This window comes from Bufo bufo, chromosome 8 (genome assembly GCF_905171765.1).
Source record: "Bufo bufo chromosome 8, aBufBuf1.1, whole genome shotgun sequence".
NCBI lineage: Eukaryota > Metazoa > Chordata > Amphibia > Anura > Bufonidae > Bufo > Bufo bufo.
In genome coordinates this window covers 11,938,322-11,955,753 of record NC_053396.1, presented here as the reverse complement: position 1 = coordinate 11,955,753, position 17,432 = coordinate 11,938,322, and the positions used below count along the sequence as shown (strand labels likewise).

General features: G+C 48.4%; 2 protein-coding genes across 2 annotated transcripts; one reads left to right on the top strand and one right to left on the bottom strand.

Annotated features, from left to right (window-relative positions):
- Positions 1-447: 447 nt before the first annotated feature.
- Positions 448-8,903, bottom strand: PORCN (porcupine O-acyltransferase). Its single transcript, XM_040405431.1, has 13 exons — positions 8,793-8,903; positions 8,516-8,690; positions 7,345-7,537; positions 7,222-7,265; positions 6,942-7,123; positions 6,023-6,153; positions 3,967-4,092; positions 3,703-3,803; positions 2,846-2,922; positions 2,649-2,712; positions 1,967-2,052; positions 1,672-1,782; positions 448-862 (listed from the first exon to the last, which is right to left on the bottom strand). The coding sequence occupies exons 2-13, from the start codon at positions 8,649-8,651 to the stop codon at positions 761-763; spliced, it is 1,353 nt and encodes a 450-aa protein (XP_040261365.1). The 5' UTR covers positions 8,652-8,690; positions 8,793-8,903; the 3' UTR covers positions 448-760.
- Positions 8,904-9,911: 1,008 nt separating this feature from the next.
- LOC121009445 (EBP cholestenol delta-isomerase) lies at positions 9,912-13,359 on the top strand. The gene is made up of 5 exons (XM_040442561.1): positions 9,912-10,046; positions 11,127-11,442; positions 11,989-12,025; positions 12,626-12,756; positions 12,962-13,359. The coding sequence occupies exons 2-5, from the start codon at positions 11,148-11,150 to the stop codon at positions 13,183-13,185; spliced, it is 687 nt and encodes a 228-aa protein (XP_040298495.1). The 5' UTR covers positions 9,912-10,046; positions 11,127-11,147; the 3' UTR covers positions 13,186-13,359.
- The last annotated feature ends 4,073 nt before the right edge of the window (positions 13,360-17,432 follow it).

Here is a 17,432-nt window from a genome sequence, read left to right as displayed (position 1 = left end):
CAGAGAACGAAGCGGTAGCTTCCAGTCTTTCGTCCGCATGGCGCTGGAGACGCTGCTGGGTTCATGTCGTAGAAAACGCGGGATTCACCACACGTCCACAGAGAACGTGCAGCCCAGCAAGACCTTGATGTCCTGGCACCGGCACAGTCTTCCAGTCAGACCCTTTCTATTGGTTCGAGCCAACCGAGGGGTCCGAGCATGAGAATGATCACAAACGTGTGCGTCTGACTTACGACCTGCCTGACCTGTGTGAATGAAGATCTGGCAGTGAGATACAAGTCGTGAGCTTATGACCCCTCCGAAACGGATGCAGAGGGGAGGGCACATTTGTGTAGAAGGTTTCCTGTCTATTCATGATGTTGGGTGGCTTCTGGAATAAAGAACTTGCTGGAATGTCACCCGCGTCACTAAACTTTATGGATCGTACACCTGAAAAATCCTTACAAAACAACTTTATTAGTAGGATGGGGACAGAGAGGTCATGACTTTTTCTTTTGGGACTCTCCCTATAGCAAAGGAGACTTCCAGTCCATATCAGCGGAGGAAATATATGACAATGTGGTACATGGAGTTGGCTGTTCCTAACAATGTCCTCCAAGAGGTGGCACCAGGCTGCTGGCGGGATGCCCATATACACCCTCCGCCCCTTATGTACCAGCTCCAGCGCCCTCATCTGCTCAAACACTGAATGGCAGAATTTGGTCACACCGTAATAGGTGGAGACAGATGGCACCAAGTGAGTCGTGTAGAGGTCTTCCTTTCAGCCAATCAAGCGATAGACCACCCAGCTGCCGAACGTGAGCCAGTGGCCAGCCCAGCTCAGCTCGGACCACTTGTTAACGGTATGTGCCATCCCATAGCCCTGAGAAATGACAAGACAAGATGTTAGCACAGTGACTGCCATTAATAGGTTGCCACCCAGCTTTCTCAGGCTTCTGAATGGCAAACGTGCCTCGATAACGCAGCAATTTCTTAACGCTACTTTCACACTAGCGTTTTTCTTTTCCGGCATAGAGTTCTGTCACAGGGGCTCTATACCGGAAAAGAACTGATCAGTTTTATCCCCATGCATTATGAATGGAGAGTAATCCGTTCAGGATGCATCAGGATGTCTTCAGTTCAGTCGTTTTGACTAATCAGGCTTTATACGGTTTTATCTCCGGCGAAAAAAAAACTGAAGACTTGCCTGAATGCCGGCATTTTTCCCCATAGGAATGTATTAGTGCTGAATCCGGCGTTCAAAATACCGGAATGCCGGATCCGTCCTTCGCATGCGCAGACCGATAAAAATATGGAAAAAATAATAATACAAGACGGATCCATCTGTCCGCATGACAAGCGGAGAGACGGATCCGTTCTTGCAATGCATTTGTGAGACGCATCCGGATCCGTCTCACAAATGCTTTCAGTCACATCCAAATCGGCGGATCCGGCGGGCAGTTCCGACGACGGAACTGCCCGCCGGATCACACTGCCGCAAGTGTGAAAGTAGCCTAAGATCTATCACTGCATCTACTTGCCATTCCAAAGTCTAGAAAATGAGCTGGCGCTAGTGGTCACAAGGCCAAGAAGACTTTTTAAATCTTACAGAATTTAGGAGGAAGAGTGGTGACCCCTAGTGGACAACTTATCATGAACACATTTAAATAGTTTCCTCATGCACTGCTTTACCTCTTCCTCATTGGTATCCTCTGAATCTGTGTCAAATAAAGACCCCAGATATGTCAGGTGAAATATAGCCAAGACCCCGAATAGGATGTTAAGCAGGTACACCAGGACGCCCTGTTAACAGGAAACATAAGTAAGATGGGCGTTATAGTTTTACACAATTTTTACATAAAAGCCTATGACTGTTTATGGCAGAAATGCTGCAAATTGCAATGGAAACTTTAAAGCATACCCCATTATAAAATAGGCAAACTATAAAAAGGGTGGAAGAACCCTTTAAGTGCTATGATCCTCCTACCTTTTTATTGTGGTGGGTGCAGGACGGAGAACATTTTTTGGACAGTATGCAGGCACTGAAGATTACAGCGAGCCTCTTCCGGAGCACTGATACAGAAGAGAGGGGTATGAGCAAATTAGGGGGTTATAAAGTAATATCAAAAGAGGCAATCATGGAGTCATGGATAGGCCATCAATATCAGATTGATGTCGGTCCCCTGCCAATCAGCTATTAGACGAGGCTGGTAATGGGACTTGGATCCCCGCCGGTGTCCTGAGGATAGGCCATTAATATCCGTTAATGTATAACCTCTTCAAAATGATCGTCCGGGAATACATGTGGAGAAATCCATACTCGCCTACTCCCCACCACTCCGGTTCCCATTACTGGTCTTGCAGTCCAAGTCTATCAACTTCCACACAGACAGGGTCACGTGCACCAATGCAGCCAATGACTGTCCCCTTAGCAGAATGTCACTGCTGGGTCCTCGTACTTTCGGAAGTTGACATACCGAGACCAGTAAGGAGAAGCAAATAGCTGGAACTGTGTGGCAGGCGGAGTATGGAGTTTTTCCAACCCCAAAGAAGGTACATCTAGGATGGGGAGGCCTCGGGAGCTAGCCTTCAATGAAAATGTCCCCGAACTAAAACATTGGGGACAATAGGTCCCTGCTGGGTCTCAATTATGGAGACAGAAAACTTACCGTGTTCGACATACGTGATGAAACCCAGAGATAAAAGCACGGCCGCCAGGTGGAAGCTGAGGCCCTGGAAGAACCCATTAAGAAGACTTGTATTTGAACCCATATAGCCATAGTAATATATATATATATATATATATATATATATATATATATATATATATATATATATATATATATATATAAAATGTGACACTCACATGAAGTAAAGCGCTGGCGGCATACGTTACGATGATGGCGTGAAAAGTGCCCAGCTTCAAAGCGTTCTTGAACACATCTGGTGAGAAAATTTAGAAGGTTAGGAAAGGATATGAAGATTTTATTATGTCATGTTAAAGGGGTTTTGCCATCATAGACAATGGGGGAATATCACTAGGATATGCCCCCATTGTTTGATAGGTGCGGGTCTCAGAGGTGGGAAAACGAAGCGGGGAAAGTAGTGGAGGGCGCGCTGCGCATTTGCAGCTGCCCTCCCTTCATTTCTATGGGGCCGCTGAAAATAGCCAAGCACTGGCTCGGCTATTTCCATCGGCCCCATAGAAATGAATGGGAGCGGGGGCCGCGCATGCGCGGTGTGCTCCCATTCACTTGTATGGGAGCAGCGCTTGGTGGTGGCCAGACCCCGGGAAACCCGGGTCCTCCAGCCACAACTCTCCCCGCTCCGTTCTCGTTGTAGGTGCGGGACCCAGAGGTGAGACTCGCACCTATCAGACAATGGGAGCATATCCTAGCGATATGCCCCCATTGTCTGTGATGGGAATACCCCTTTAAGGGACAGAGTTGTGTCTAGTATTAAGAGCTTCCCTACAGGAACATGGCTGCACATCTTATAGGCGAGACGTGCTGTAGAAATAGGGTTGTGGACCCTTTGCACTGTATTTAATGGGGGGTTTCCAGAGTTAGAAAAACATGGCTGCCTTATTCCAGAAGCAGCGGCACACTGGTTGTCACAAACGCTGTAGAGATGCGGCACGGTTTCAGAAAAGGAGCAGCCATGTTTTCTAAACTTGTTAAGACTGTGTCCCAGGACGGGAATCGCTTTTCTGCGCGCACTTACATGTATGTAGCCATCGAGACATGGGCAGGTTCCAGTTTGTGACCACATCCACCATTGAGCGAGGCATTTCCACATTCAGAGGGTGAGAAACTGAGAGATCCCTGAGGGAGAATCCAAGAGACAGTTCACCCCCATGTTATAGAATAGTGACCGGGGCTGAGGAAGAGAGAGAGAGAGGACCACAAGGAGTGGACAGGTCATGGCCTTAAGGGTAATAAAAGGAGGGACAGGCCACGAGTGAGAAGAGGCCACAGATGTACTCACCAGTGAACATGATCCTTCTCCTCTGTGAACCCAGCACCGGATAGGACGGCGGTCACCTCGGACAAAAACCCCACAAAATAATTACTAAAATGGAAGGAGGACGAGTTCTCGTAGGCCCGCAGCCACCTGCAGGGAAGACAGCGCCGATCAAGAGGAAGGGGTTAAAATTGCACCATGAAGTTCTGTAAGGTTACAATCCACCAAAGTCGCTTGGTATTTGGTCTGGGTTTTTGGGCTTACAGTAAGGTTTCTACATGTAACCCCAGCAGGTCCTGTATGTCCCCATCCTATAGAGGTGCCAGGTGTATAGTATGTGACGTATAGGCCAACAACGGCCCAATCATCTGGATTATACAATACGTAAAAAAAAGACGCCACTTACCGCACAACAAGACCCCTGCCGCAGAGAGAAGCAGAAACCAAGATCATTAAAAATGACAATAAACAAGACAAGAGACGCTGAGAGGTCAAGGTGGACGTCGGGGTGGAAAAGGGCAAAAGGAGATCTGATGGGGAGGGCACATTAATACGGTGTGGGGGCCAAAAATGACATAGTATCACTGATGACTGGAAATGAAAGGAATAGCACAGCAAGACAAAACCAATCCAAATGTCCTCTAAGGGCTCGTTCACACGAATGTGTGAAGCCCGTGCCTGTTCTGTGGACCGCAAATTGCGGTCCGCAATGCACGGGCACTGTCCGTGGGGATCGCAGACCCATTCACTAGAATGGGTCCACGATCCCTCCGTTCCGCAAAAAGATAGAGCATGTTCTATACTTTTGCGGTTAGGAACGGAACAGAACCCCAGAAAGCACTCCGTATTGTTCCGTTCCGTGCTTCCGTTCCGCATCTCTGGATTTGCGGACTCTTTGAAATGAATGGGTCCGCCTCCGTGATGTGGAATGACCACGGAATGGTGCCCGTGTATTGCGGATCCGAAAATGCGGTCCGCAATACGGGAACGGGACACCAACGCTCGTGTGAACGAGCCCTAATTCTGTGTAATCTACACAGTGTTTTGAACTCCTCTCTATTATTAAGAGCTCTGCTTGCTGTTAGTGAATGAGAACAATCACAGAGGCCGAAAACCCACCCTAAATCACGTCCAGCTATCACGGCTGCAGGGCTCGTTACAGTGTACCGGAGCACTGTAGGTAACAAGCCCTGCACCCGTGTCAGCAGGACACAATCCTCAGATGGAAGAGGGTTCAGGAAGGTCGGTTTTGTATCGTTGTTCACACTTAGCGGATTTAGCGGAACGAGTGCAAAGAAGGTGGTACTTGGGGAAATGGCTCCACTTTTCCTTTGCAACCGTTTTGATAAATCTGTTCTATGAAGGAAGAATAAGCGGTGAGGATGAAGGAATACCTGGCTTTACGCTTCTTACTGCAGGATCCGCAAAAGCATCGAGAAGAAGGAAGAAGAAAGAAAAGTGCTGAGAAACATATAATAGTAAGAATGAACAACGGATCGGGCCAGCGGGACCGGCCGTCCATGTAATACCAAGGGAGAGAAGGGTTGGGCATGTTGAATTTCACCATACCCGATTATTTTGTTCTTACAAGCCACTTGTAGATGTGTCTGCAAGTAACTTATTTCTCTCTCCCCATTGAGAATACATGCATGCTTGACTGAGCATGCATGTATGGGGGGGCGGGGGGGACAGCTGTCAGAACGAGCGCATGGCCTTCTGCATCTCCCTCTAGTTGCCTCTTCGAATTGCTGCCATGAACGAAATATCTGAAACGTTCTATTTGCATCTTGTTCTCATCATTGTTTAGATCTCCGCTTGCTGTCAGCAAATTGTAACATTCTTGCTTACAGCCAGAGTCCCGAAAACCCACGCTGACCTAGTCCTGCTGACACAGCTATACGGCTCGTCACAGGGCAGCCGTGTAGCTGTGCCAGCAGGACGAGGCCAGGGGTGGGTGGGTTTTCAGGTTCTGGATATAAACAAGAAACCGTTCACTGGCAGGAGACAGAGGTATTAAAAACGGCGTAGCAATGAAGAGCACGGTAATTGATCGACAAGGTCATGCTTTGTGTGTACTCACTTCCGCAGCAGCTGGTCTCCATAGATGGGGATGAAGTAAGGGAAGAGATACGGTGCCACGCAGGTGGACACCAGGAGACAGAATATGCAGAGGATCAGACTGCGGCACACGCGCCGGAACCAGCTGAACGTCTACGGAACAAGAGAGGTGACATGCTGACCTTCACAAGAGACTGCCCAAAATACTGATTACCATGATGGGAACCCCAACTTCCTGCCCCCCCCCCCCCCCCGTTTCCTGCAGTGCCATACACATGACACCCTGAAATCAATAGGTACCCCCCAAATACAGAGGGTGCTAGGAGACCCCCAGTACAAGCCTAACACGCCTCTGCTGTGACTAAGGGGGTTCCTGACTACTAGGGCAATCACAGGGTAATGCACATAAGCACTCTTGGCATTTCCAGCATGTAGAACTGGGACAGAACATGGAGGGCAGAGGTGACCAGGGCAGCAGTGGGTGATTGGCAAAGGTGCCACCAATTTATATTTGACTGGAAATTCCCTTTAAAAGGAATTTTCCAGGACTTAGATATTGATGGGCTATCCTCAGGATGGGTCTGCCACCCGCCACCCCCACTATGTACTTTCCGATTCTGTGGCCCAGCTCCCATTCAGTTGAAAGGGTGCTGAGCTGCACTACGTTGGCACAGTTACTACACAGTGGATGGCGCTGCCTGCTGCCAGTTCCTTCCACTGCACAGATTCCGATGCCAGAGCTTACCCAAAACAGGTCATTGGTCGGGGTGCAGTGTGGGGCCCCAATTATTCTGATATTAATGACCCAAGTCCTTTTAAAGTAAAAAGAACCGCAATCCTTTGGGTCAAGCCTGGCACAGAATCAACTTCTGGCCAAACCTGCAACCCTCACCATCCGCCCGAGCCTCCACCAAACCCCAGCTCCCCGCCATTATCCTCACCAGTTTCCGTCCACTGACTGCTTCCAGGTAACTGCTGAAACTAATCCAGGGGCCAAAGATGACAGTGCCGACAAAGTAGACGTATCCCATGAATTCCACCGGAGATGGAATGGAACGCACGATGCCCCGGTCCACATCGAAGCCCAAGGACACGGCTTTCATGGCCACGATCATTTGTGCACCTACACAGACACGGCGAGAAGAAGAGATGCAGAAGAATCAGGGGAGGCATTAGGATCATCCCAAGGGATGGAGGGTCTATAAGAGACGGAATGCCAACCTCTCATCTTGTGCCAGCTGACCGTGTCCACCATGTGCATCTCCCTGGAAGAAGGAGACAAAGGAGTCAGAAGGAGTCAAAGTGATGTCATACGTGTGCGGGGCACGGAGAGGCGGCTCTCACCCCATCAGGAGATAGATGAGGATAGTGATGGAGAGCAGGACCCCGCGGTGCTGGGAGTGTCGGCACAAGAAGAGCACCAGGTAACACAGCAGGCTCAGGAGGACCACCCAGATCATCTGCAGCTGGAAGAAGTGATACAGGCAGAAGAAGCCCCCCGCAATGGTGAAGAGGTGTTTCACGTGAGACGGGAGACCTGTGGACCCCAATGGGGAAGAAAAAAAAACCAAAACATCAGCACAATTTTAAAATGGAGCTGTAGCGCCACCTACTGTAAAAAAAAAAAAAAAAAAAACATCAAGAAGACTGAACTTCTGCAACTTTCTACTTAATTTCCTCACAGATGTCAAGATCTCTGCTGGCTGTCAGTGACTTGAAAGCATCTTTGTTAGGTGATCGATACAAAAGGGTGGGGGTTCGGCGTATGACACCGATACAGATCAATTTTTTCAGGCAGCCGCCAGTGCAGGAAACTATACACTGGATGGACCCGAGGGGCACTGTGTACCGGAGCTCATCTCATATTCAGCGCAGCCGTGCGGAAGTACGCCTGCGCCGGAAACTACACCCTGGACGTCTACTGTATAGTTGCTGGCGCTGGCAGCTGCCTGATCTTGGGGGTACCAGTTGTTGAACCGCACTGATCGGATATTGATGACCTGTACTGAGGATAGGCCGTCAAAATCGTAGCTTTGGAAATCCCCTTTAAGACTGGTGGCTGAGGCCCCATACTTCCGTGCAGGCCCCATACTTCCGGGCAGACCCCATACTTCCGGGCAGACCCCATACTTCCGGGCAGACCCCATACTTCCGGGCAGACCCCATACTTCCGGGCAGACCCCATACTTCTCACACCTGGGCGCTGCACAGAGTGGAGGACATGGACTGACCACAGTGGCTCAGATCTCCCTTCTTATTCTGGCGGTTTGCTGCAATGTGTCAGCGCAGGCAACGTGTATCAGTCTAGAATGACTGACTAGACCGGGTAGAAGGTAAGTACATGTATGATTGCGCGGCGCTGCTACGTGGTTATCCGCGAGGCAGCGTGCACGAGACGCCTACCGCGTTGGCTCACACAGAAGTCGTCTCGTAGGATCTTACCAAACCTCCAGAGCAGCGTGCACGAGACGCCTACCGCGTTGGCTCACACAGAAGTCGTCTCGTAGGATCTTACCAAACCTCCAGAGCAGCCTGCAGCCCAGACACATGAGGAGCAGAACCCAGATCTGCTCCAGACCCTGCAGAGCCGTGGGGAAGACGCAGCCATGGAGGAGCTGTTCGTAAAATTCTCGCCGGCTGAAGGCGGCCATTTTTGGTCCTGGAATTTGGGGGGGTTCAATGGTCCCGACCTGTAAACAAAAAAAAAAGGGAACCCGTCACCAGACACAGATACACACTGGTGTGGTAGAGGGCATGGGGAGGATAGCTGGCACCATCACTGCCCTCCTCACCCTCCTCCTCCTCTGCTGCTGCTCTATGCCATTGCTGCCTCCATTCTCTCCTGGATAAGGGGGATGCTCTTATCTATGGGGCTCAAAAAGAACAAATCACAGCAGAGTCTGGAGAACACCCACCAATCACAAGTCAGGACTGCACCGCACGGGCCAATAACAGAACAGAAAAAAACGACCAATGACACGACAGGAAGGTGAGAAGCCTGACCAATCACCTGCGGGGAGACGAATAACTATGCTTGTCACAGACCAAAGCAGTAGAAAAGAGCCAATCACAGGGAAGGACTCGATGGCTGGTCCAATCAGAAAGCAGGAAGTCAGGGCATGCCCCCAAGTCTCCAATGAGACAAACAACTGACGTGAATGACAGTGATAGTAGCCAATAAGAGCGAGAAGGAGGCGGGATTAAGGGCGCGTGCCAGGCGGATAAGCATTAAAATGACATTTTCGACTGTTGCGATTTCTGTGGGATAGAAAAGTGGGCGGATGCAATGTGATGTAATGAGGATGCATTTTTCATTGTGGCAGATATAAATATCTGCCACAATAGATACCTAAATACCAGACTGCCACATAGCGGCTGAATTGAATTACTACATATGGAAAACGTACTTTTACCGCCACCTAGTGTTGATAACTGCCAATATGTAAATCTCTACTGATCGGAGCGTTGTACTGCCATCTAGTGGCAACATTAAGTTACTGCCTATAGAGTTCTCATAATTTGCTCCGCTCTGAGGATTTGCCCAGCTGTTTCAGTTATCTATTCCTCAGAACTGTTCTCTGAGCATTATAATGGCGGGCACCTAGTTTTGCTTTCTCACGATGGTGCCCCCTGCTGCCCAGTTCTAGCACGACAATACAGTAATGGGGTAGCGGAATCCTAGAAGGGATGCGACAACCGTAACAGTGTCCAACCAATCAGGTGTTGGGGGCGGGTATTTATTTCATTAGACCGCCAATGAGCTCCCATAGAACGAGAGTCTGGCGAGGGTCAGGGAGCACGTAGGCTCCGCCTTCCACTTGTAGTCACCCAATCAGGTGTCGCCTTTCGCCTAAAGAAAGTGGGGCTGGCTTTTAGCCAATGAGCCGACAACGTGCCTTTGTGACCTCGGCTCCTGATTGGCTGAACAGTTACAGCTTCGTGCAGTGATTGGGGGATGAGCGTAAGAGGGCGGGGCTATGCAGGTAATGTGTCTGTCCTGATCAGAGAAGTGCGTGAGATCTGCGGGGGCCGAGAGGAGAAAGGAGGTTAGAACCGGGGGCCAATGTTATGTATGCAGTGTATAACAGGGGCCCCAATATTATATATATATATATATATATACTGTATAACTGGGGGCCAATATTATGTATATACTGTATATAACCGGGGCCCCATTATTATGTGTATACTGTATATAACCGGGGCCCCATTATTATGTGTATACTGTATAACAGGGGCCCCAATATTATATATATACTGTATATAACCAGGGCCCCATTATTATGTATAATACTGTATATAACCGGGGCCCCAATGTAATGTATATACTGTATATAACCGGGGCCCCATTATTATGTATATACTGTATATAACCGGGGCCCCATTATTATGTATATACTGTATATAACTGGGGCCCCAATGTAATGTATATACTGTATATAACTGGGGCCCCATTATTATGTATATACTGTATATAACCGGGGCCCCATTGTTATGTATATACTGTATATAACCGGGGCCCCATTATTATGTATATACTGTATATAACCGGGGCCCCATTGTTATGTATATACTGTATATAACCGGGGCCCCTTTATTATGTATATAGTGTATATAACCGGGGCCCCATTATTATGTATATACTGTATATAACCGGGGCCCCTTTATTATGTATATACTGTATATAACCGGGGCCCCTTTATTATGTATATACTGTATATAACCGGGGTCCCATTATTATGTATATACTGTATATAACCGGGGCCCCTTTATTATGTATATACTGTATATAACCGGGGCCCCTTTATTATGTATATACTGTATATAACCGGGGCCCCTTTATTATGTATATACTGTATATAACCGGGGCCCCATTATTATGTATATACTGTATATAACCGGGGCCCCTTTATTATGTATATACTGTATATAACCGGGGCCCCTTTATTATGTATATACTGTATATAACCGGGGCCCCTTTATCATGGCTGATCTGTCGAGTACTCTCCTTGTGGTTGGTGTAGATTTTTCAGTTCGTTCCTCTTCGGGGCAGAGGCTCGTTGTTTGGCGACATTGTGGCCCTTCCAGACTCCTACATTCTGATGGTCTCCTTTATCCTGTGGCAGGTGTAACACTAAGGACACAACATGGCTCCAGACACAGGATCCCCTCATCCCTACTGGCCCCGGGACCTTCAGATCGATGGTTACCTTCCTAATGACCGGCCGATGTCAGAGATCTTGACCTTCCTGTTCTCGGTGTCGGGGCTTCTGCTGGTGGGGACGTGGTTCCTGACCGGCCGGGTGACCAGCATGAGCGCCCCACGCCGCCTGGCTGTCTGCTGGTTCATGGTCTGCGGCTTCATCCATGGTGTCATTGAAGGCTGGTTCTCCTTCTTCTACCCGGTGATCCCCAAGGACCAGGCGTTCCTGTCACAGCTCTGTAAGAATGAGATGGGGTCTTGAGAAATCTTTTATTTTTGCCCTAAAACATTGAATTTAAATCCTTTAAGTAGTTTATTAGCCATATCTGTTCCTGGGAAAGCTGGGTGACAACCAGTACAGTTGCTGTCATGACTCCTAGATGGGTTGTCACCAGGCTCTGCAGGGTTGCGTCTTCTGCTCCCATCAGATCTTCTTCTGACAACTAATTTGACCAAGATAATAGATCCCCAGAAGTTGTCACTCAGCTTTCCCAGAAGCACATAGAACCAAGAAGCAAGAAGTAGATCCCTTGCTGTTGTAGAACTACAACTCCCAAAATGCTCGGACAGTTGTCGCCTAGGGGTTCTGGTTTCACAACAACTGGAGAACCAATGGCTTCTAGTCTGAATACTGGGGGCTTGGAGGATTTAGGGGGAGGATAACATGAAGCCTATGAGACATCAGTAGGGTTTTGGAGTGTATTTGGATGCAGATCTGAGACAAGCGGCGCCTTCAGGACGGGTCATGGTCCTCCTCACCTTCTCCTTGTCACTTCTCTCCCTAGGGAAAGAATATGGGAAAGGAGACAGCCGATACATAATGTGAGTGTCTTCCCTTGGTCTCCATATCTCACTGATTGATAAGATATGCCATTAGTCTAAAGTCTGTGCCGGCTGCTGCGTGTTTGGGGGAAGGGACATGTTGGACTTTCACCTGCCCAAACCTTTGTTCCTCTGGAGATGAGCAGCGCCAGAGAGACTTAGCAGCCGCCTACCCACTATTTACCTGAGTATTCACCTGTCATGTCATAGGAGCCTCCTTCATGGAGGAGTTTGATGGCTTGGCTAGCTCACAGTGGGAGACCCGGATAGGCCATGAAGGCAATGATCTCCAACCTGTGGCTCTCCAGCTGTCTCCTCTCTGGACATGATGGGAGTTGTAGTTTTGCAACAGCTTGGAAAGCCCAGGGTTGAGGAATGTTGGTCCGTGGTCTCCTGCTTGACTCTACCCAGGCTACAGTCATCTCCTTCTGCCCTAGTAATCAGATCTTCTAACAGATACGTTCTGCTGGGCAAAGTTCTGAAGAACATGGCGGTCTGTAGCTGGCAAGAGCCACCTTCTCCATGTCACGGTTTGGAAGACGTGGTGATGACCGACCATGTTAGATGATGAGTCTTACTTCTGCACTGTTTTCTCCCCAGGGCTGATAACTTCACCGTCTGCATGGAGACCATCACAGCTGTGGCATGGGGGCCCATGAGCGTCTGGACGGTGATCTCCTTCCTGCGGAACAAGCCCTACCGCTTTGTGCTGCAGCTGATTGTGTCTCTTGGTAAGAAGTAATGTATATATTTCAACAGGAGGGAGATAAGCGGCCCCAGAAATGTAGGCGCCACTAATCTCCAGGGGCAGTTAGATTACCCCGTAGTCATTAGACGAGTGTTTTCTGCATCCACATTGATATTACCGGCAATGTCCAAACCTTGGAGAAAGGGATGCCCCCATTGATGAGTGGTCTCCTGTCTCTGCGTCCACAGGGCAGCTGTACGGTGATGTCCTCTACTTCTACACTGAGTACCGGGAAGGATTCATTCACAGCGAGATGTGGCACCCCCTTTACTTCTGGTTCTACTTTGTCTTCATGAACGCGCTGTGGATAGTCATTCCCTCCGCGCTCATCGTGGACGCTTGGATCAACCTGAGCAAATCGCAGTCCGCGGCCGACAGGATTCGACCGGCGAGCAAGTCAAAAAGGAACTGATTGTGGGTGATAGGGGGTAGAATGGAGCGTTGCTGTGAGCGGCCAGCGGGGGGCGATGTTTATACAGTCTCTCACAAAAGTGAGTCCGTCCCTCACATATTTGTAAACATTTTATCTTTTGCTGGGACAACGCTGAAGATCTGACACTGTGATACAATGTAAGGCCTCTTGCACACGAACATATTTTCTTTCAGTGTCCGTTCCGTTTTTTTTGCGGACCGTATGCGGAACCATTCACTTCAATGGGTCCTCAAAAAAAATGGATGTGCATTCCGTTTCCGCATGTCCGTTTTTCGGTTCCGCAAAAAAATAGAACATGCCCTATTATTGTCCGCATTACGAACACGGATAGTACTGTTCTATGAAGGGCCAGCTGTTCTGTTCCGCAAAATACGGAATGCACACGGATCCATTTTTTGGAGACTGCAAAATAAATACGGTCGTGTGCAAAAAGTAGTCGCTGTGCGGTCATGGGACTCGTTAGTGTTACAAGGTCTCAGGTGTGAATGGGGGGGCAGGTGTGTTACATTTGCTGTTATCGCTCTCATACTGGTCACTGGAAATCCAACATGGCTCCTCATGGCAAAGAACTCTCTGAGGATCTGAAAAAGTAGAATTGTTCCTTACATAAAGATGGTCGAAGCTATAAGCAGATCGCCGACACCCTAATACTGAGCTGCAGCGCGGTGGCCAAGACCATACAGCGGTTTAACAAGACAGGTTCCACTCGCCATGGTCGACTAGAGAAGCTGAGGGCATGTTCTCAGTGTCATATCCAGAGGTCCTATGAGTGCTGCAGAGGTTACAGGGGTGGGGGGGGTCAGCCCGTCAGCGCTCAGCGTCAAATCCAGAGGTTGTATGAGTGCTGCCGACATGAATGACATGTCCTGTGACATACTGAAGCAGAGCATGATCCCCTCCACAGGGCTGCAGGGCAGTATCCAACACGATAACCACCCCAAACACCTCCAAGACGACCACCGCCTTACTAAAGAAACTGAGGGTAAAGGTGCCGGACTGGCCAAGCATGTCTCCAGACCTAAACCCTATTGAGCATCTGTGGGGCCTCCTCAAGCGGAAGGTGGAGGAGCCCAAGGTCTCTAACATCCACCAGCTCCGTGATGTCCTCATGGAGGATGGAAGAGGATTCCAGTGGCCACCTGTGAAGCTCTAGTGACCTCCATGCCCAAGAGGGGTAAGGCAGAGCTGGAAAATAATGGTGGCCGCACAAAATAGTGACACTTTGGGCACAATTTGGCCATTTTCACTTCGGGGTGTCCTCACTTTTGTTGCCAGCGGTTTAGACATTAATGGTTGTTGAGTTATTTGGAGGGCACGCCCAATACAAGCCGCACACTGACTACGTCACATTGTATCACAGCGTCAGATCTTCAGTGTTGTCCTTTCAAAAGATGTAATAAAATATTTTCAAAAATGCGAGGGGTGGACTGACTTCTGTGAGATAGTGTATGGTAGCAGAAGGAGGGGGATTGTATGACAATGGGTACAAAATAGTCTCCCTGTTAAATTTGTAAAGCGCTTTAACATGCAGAGTTTACAGTATTCACTTTATGTCTATTCATCATTCAACTCTACAATCATGTATGTAAGTACCTACCTGTATGTAGAGATTTACAGTCATTTTATGTGCTGTTTTTTTAATTTTTTTACAAAGGGATATGTCCACATCTGGACACCTTTTTACAATATAAAATAAATCTACCAAAAGAGATGCATTATTTATCTCATACTGATCCCGAGGTACATCTTGTATTATGTTGAAAACCGCGCTGCTCTCCAACTCCTCCACTTAGACCACTTCAGCATATGCCGACATTCATCAATACGCCAATCGCTGTTTTCACGCCGCACATCTATTCGCCTCTCCTGTGTTAGTCAAAACCAGATAGGGAGAGATAGTGAAGCACCGCAAGAGATTTACAACCAAAACCAGCTTTTATTATACTCACAAACTTGGATGGAATACAGGCATATCAGACAATAAGATCAGTTTCCCGTCTATCACCCGACCCGGGTTTCACCTTGGCTTCGTCAGGGGTGCATGTCCTGCCCATCAAGGGCTTCGTCAGGGGTGCATGTCCTGCCCATCAAGGGCTTCGTCAGGGGTGCATGTCCTGCCCATCAAGGGCTTCGTCAGGGGTGCATGTCCTGCCCATCAAGGGCTTCGTCAGGGGTGCATGTCCTGCCCATCAAGGGCTTCGTCAGGGGTGCATGTCCTGCCCATCAAGGGCTTCGTCAGGGGTGCATGTCCTGCCCATCAAGGGCTTCGTCAGGGGTGCATGTCCTGCCCATCAAGGGCTTCGTCAGGGGTGCATGTCCTGCCCATCAAGGGCTTCGTCAGGGGTGCATGTCCTGTCCATCAAGGGCGTGTTTTTTATACACAAATTCAACTCCTCCTTCCACCTAACATCCTATTTATTTATATAAATAGCAATAAATGTTAAAAATATTATTTCATTCAAAATTTAAAATTAAATAATAATGTAAAAACAACCAAAGAATGTATGACTTACACATCTAAAACACAAACTATCAGACCGGTTCTCGTCTCCTCTTAGTGATGGCGGTCTGTTCGTTTTTATAATCACGTGTCCAAGTATGGCCAATTGTGTTTCATTCAGAAAATTTCCTACTACCCTTTTCTATGGTACCTATAATAGAATAGAACCCACCACACCCGTAACCTGCAGCGCTCAGAGTAGGACTGACAATTCGGAATTGACTGTTTTTATTTCTTTTTGCGGGACTATCCGAATTGCATCCAATTATGGACATGTCTGAATTTAGAGCTAACCTGAAATGTGATATAAATGAAGTGTTTTAAAAAAAAAATAACAAATGATCTGGAAGGGATCTTTGTAGATTTGGAAAAACTCATGACTAAGGCCTCCTGCACACGAACGTGTGCTTCTCGTTGCCGTATTGCGGACCGCATTTGCGGATCCGCAATACACGGGCACCGTTCCGTGCGCATTCCGCATGCGGACCCATTCACTTCAAGCACGGAAGGACAGAACGGAACCCTACGGGAGCACTACGGGGTGCTTCCGTGGGGTTTCGACCCGTACTTCCGTTCTGCAAAAAGATAGAACATGTCCTATCTTTTTGCGGAACGGCCAGATCGTGGACCCATTAAAGTGAATTTTAACAATTACGAAAGAGGACCAGATAGATCGGTCCAGCCCCATAATGACCATGTCAATAGGACCAAGGAGGAGATTCTGAATTTTCCACCCCAGGGAATAAAGAACACAGAGGGAAGAAAATATGGGCATGCAAGACGATTGCAGAACCCCATTAGAAAGAAATCTAGGAGAGGAGGTCGGGGGAATAGAGAGAAATCCCAGCCCCGGAAACAAAAAATGAAGGAGAAATAAAAGGTATTTACAACTTGAGTTCATACCAACTTACGGATGATGAAAAAGCAGTCTTAGGCCTCGTGCACACGGCCGTTGTTTTGGTCCGCATCAGAGCCGCAGTTTTGGCGGCTCGGATGCAGACCCATTCACTTCAATGGTGCCTCAAAAGATGCGGACAGCGCTCCGCCGGGGAGACCCATAGTCTCGGGAAGTCACAAGTAGGTTGACCGAGTATGTAGACCATTATCTACCAAAATATGTAACTACCGCAGCCTCATACCTGCGAGACACGGGTGACGTGTTAAAGGTTTTAACATTTTTTTGTCTTTTCACTGAAAACATGTATTTAGTACATAGCTACAGTAGACGTCACGTCCTTATACACAGTGATCCCTACGGAAAAAGAGTAAGGGTCCATTCACGGATCCGCAATACACCCGGCCAGCACCCCCCATAGAACTGCCTATTCTTGTCCACAATTGCGGACAAGAATAGGACATGTTCTTTTTTTTTGCGGAGCCTCGTCACCAGAAGTTCGGGGCCGCGCTCCAGGAAATGCGGATTCGGAGAGCGCATAGTGTGCTCTCCGCATCCCGTTCTGCCCCATTGAGAATGAATGGGTCCGCACCCCATTCCCGGATATTGCGGAACGGATGCGAACCCATTCTGCGGACGTGTGAATGGACCCTTAATAGCAGTTCAGCACCAACTGGAAAGTGATCCTGATATGTCCGAAACACGGGGTGAATTTTTTAATTGAGTGCATCGATTAAGTCACAACTATTTTGGGTTTATGAATCATTTTTATTTACAGTTGACCGGAACGGCGATGGGGGCGAAACTCACCCCCAGTTTCACAAGTTTGTT

What these genes read in the sequence shown, in the direction of transcription:
- PORCN (XM_040405431.1), bottom strand. Translation starts at nt 8,651, where the DNA reads ATGGCCGCCTTCAGCCGGCGAGAATTTTACGAACAGCTCCTCCATGGC. An exon ending in GAGAAGGATCATGTTCACTG is followed by an intron (nt 3,804 to 3,966) that starts GTGAGTACATCT and finishes ATTCTCCCTCAG; the next exon opens with GGATCTCTCAGTTTCTCACC. An exon ending in CCGCCAGCGCTTTACTTCAT is followed by an intron (nt 2,713 to 2,845) that starts GTGAGTGTCACA and finishes GGGTTCTTCCAG; the next exon opens with GGCCTCAGCTTCCACCTGGC.
- LOC121009445 (XM_040442561.1), top strand. Translation starts at nt 11,148, where the DNA reads ATGGCTCCAGACACAGGATCCCCTCATCCCTACTGGCCCCGGGACCTT. An exon ending in GGCGTTCCTGTCACAGCTCT is followed by an intron (nt 11,443 to 11,988) that starts GTAAGAATGAGA and finishes TTCTCTCCCTAG; the next exon opens with GGAAAGAATATGGGAAAGGA. An exon ending in GGAGACAGCCGATACATAAT is followed by an intron (nt 12,026 to 12,625) that starts GTGAGTGTCTTC and finishes TTTTCTCCCCAG; the next exon opens with GGCTGATAACTTCACCGTCT.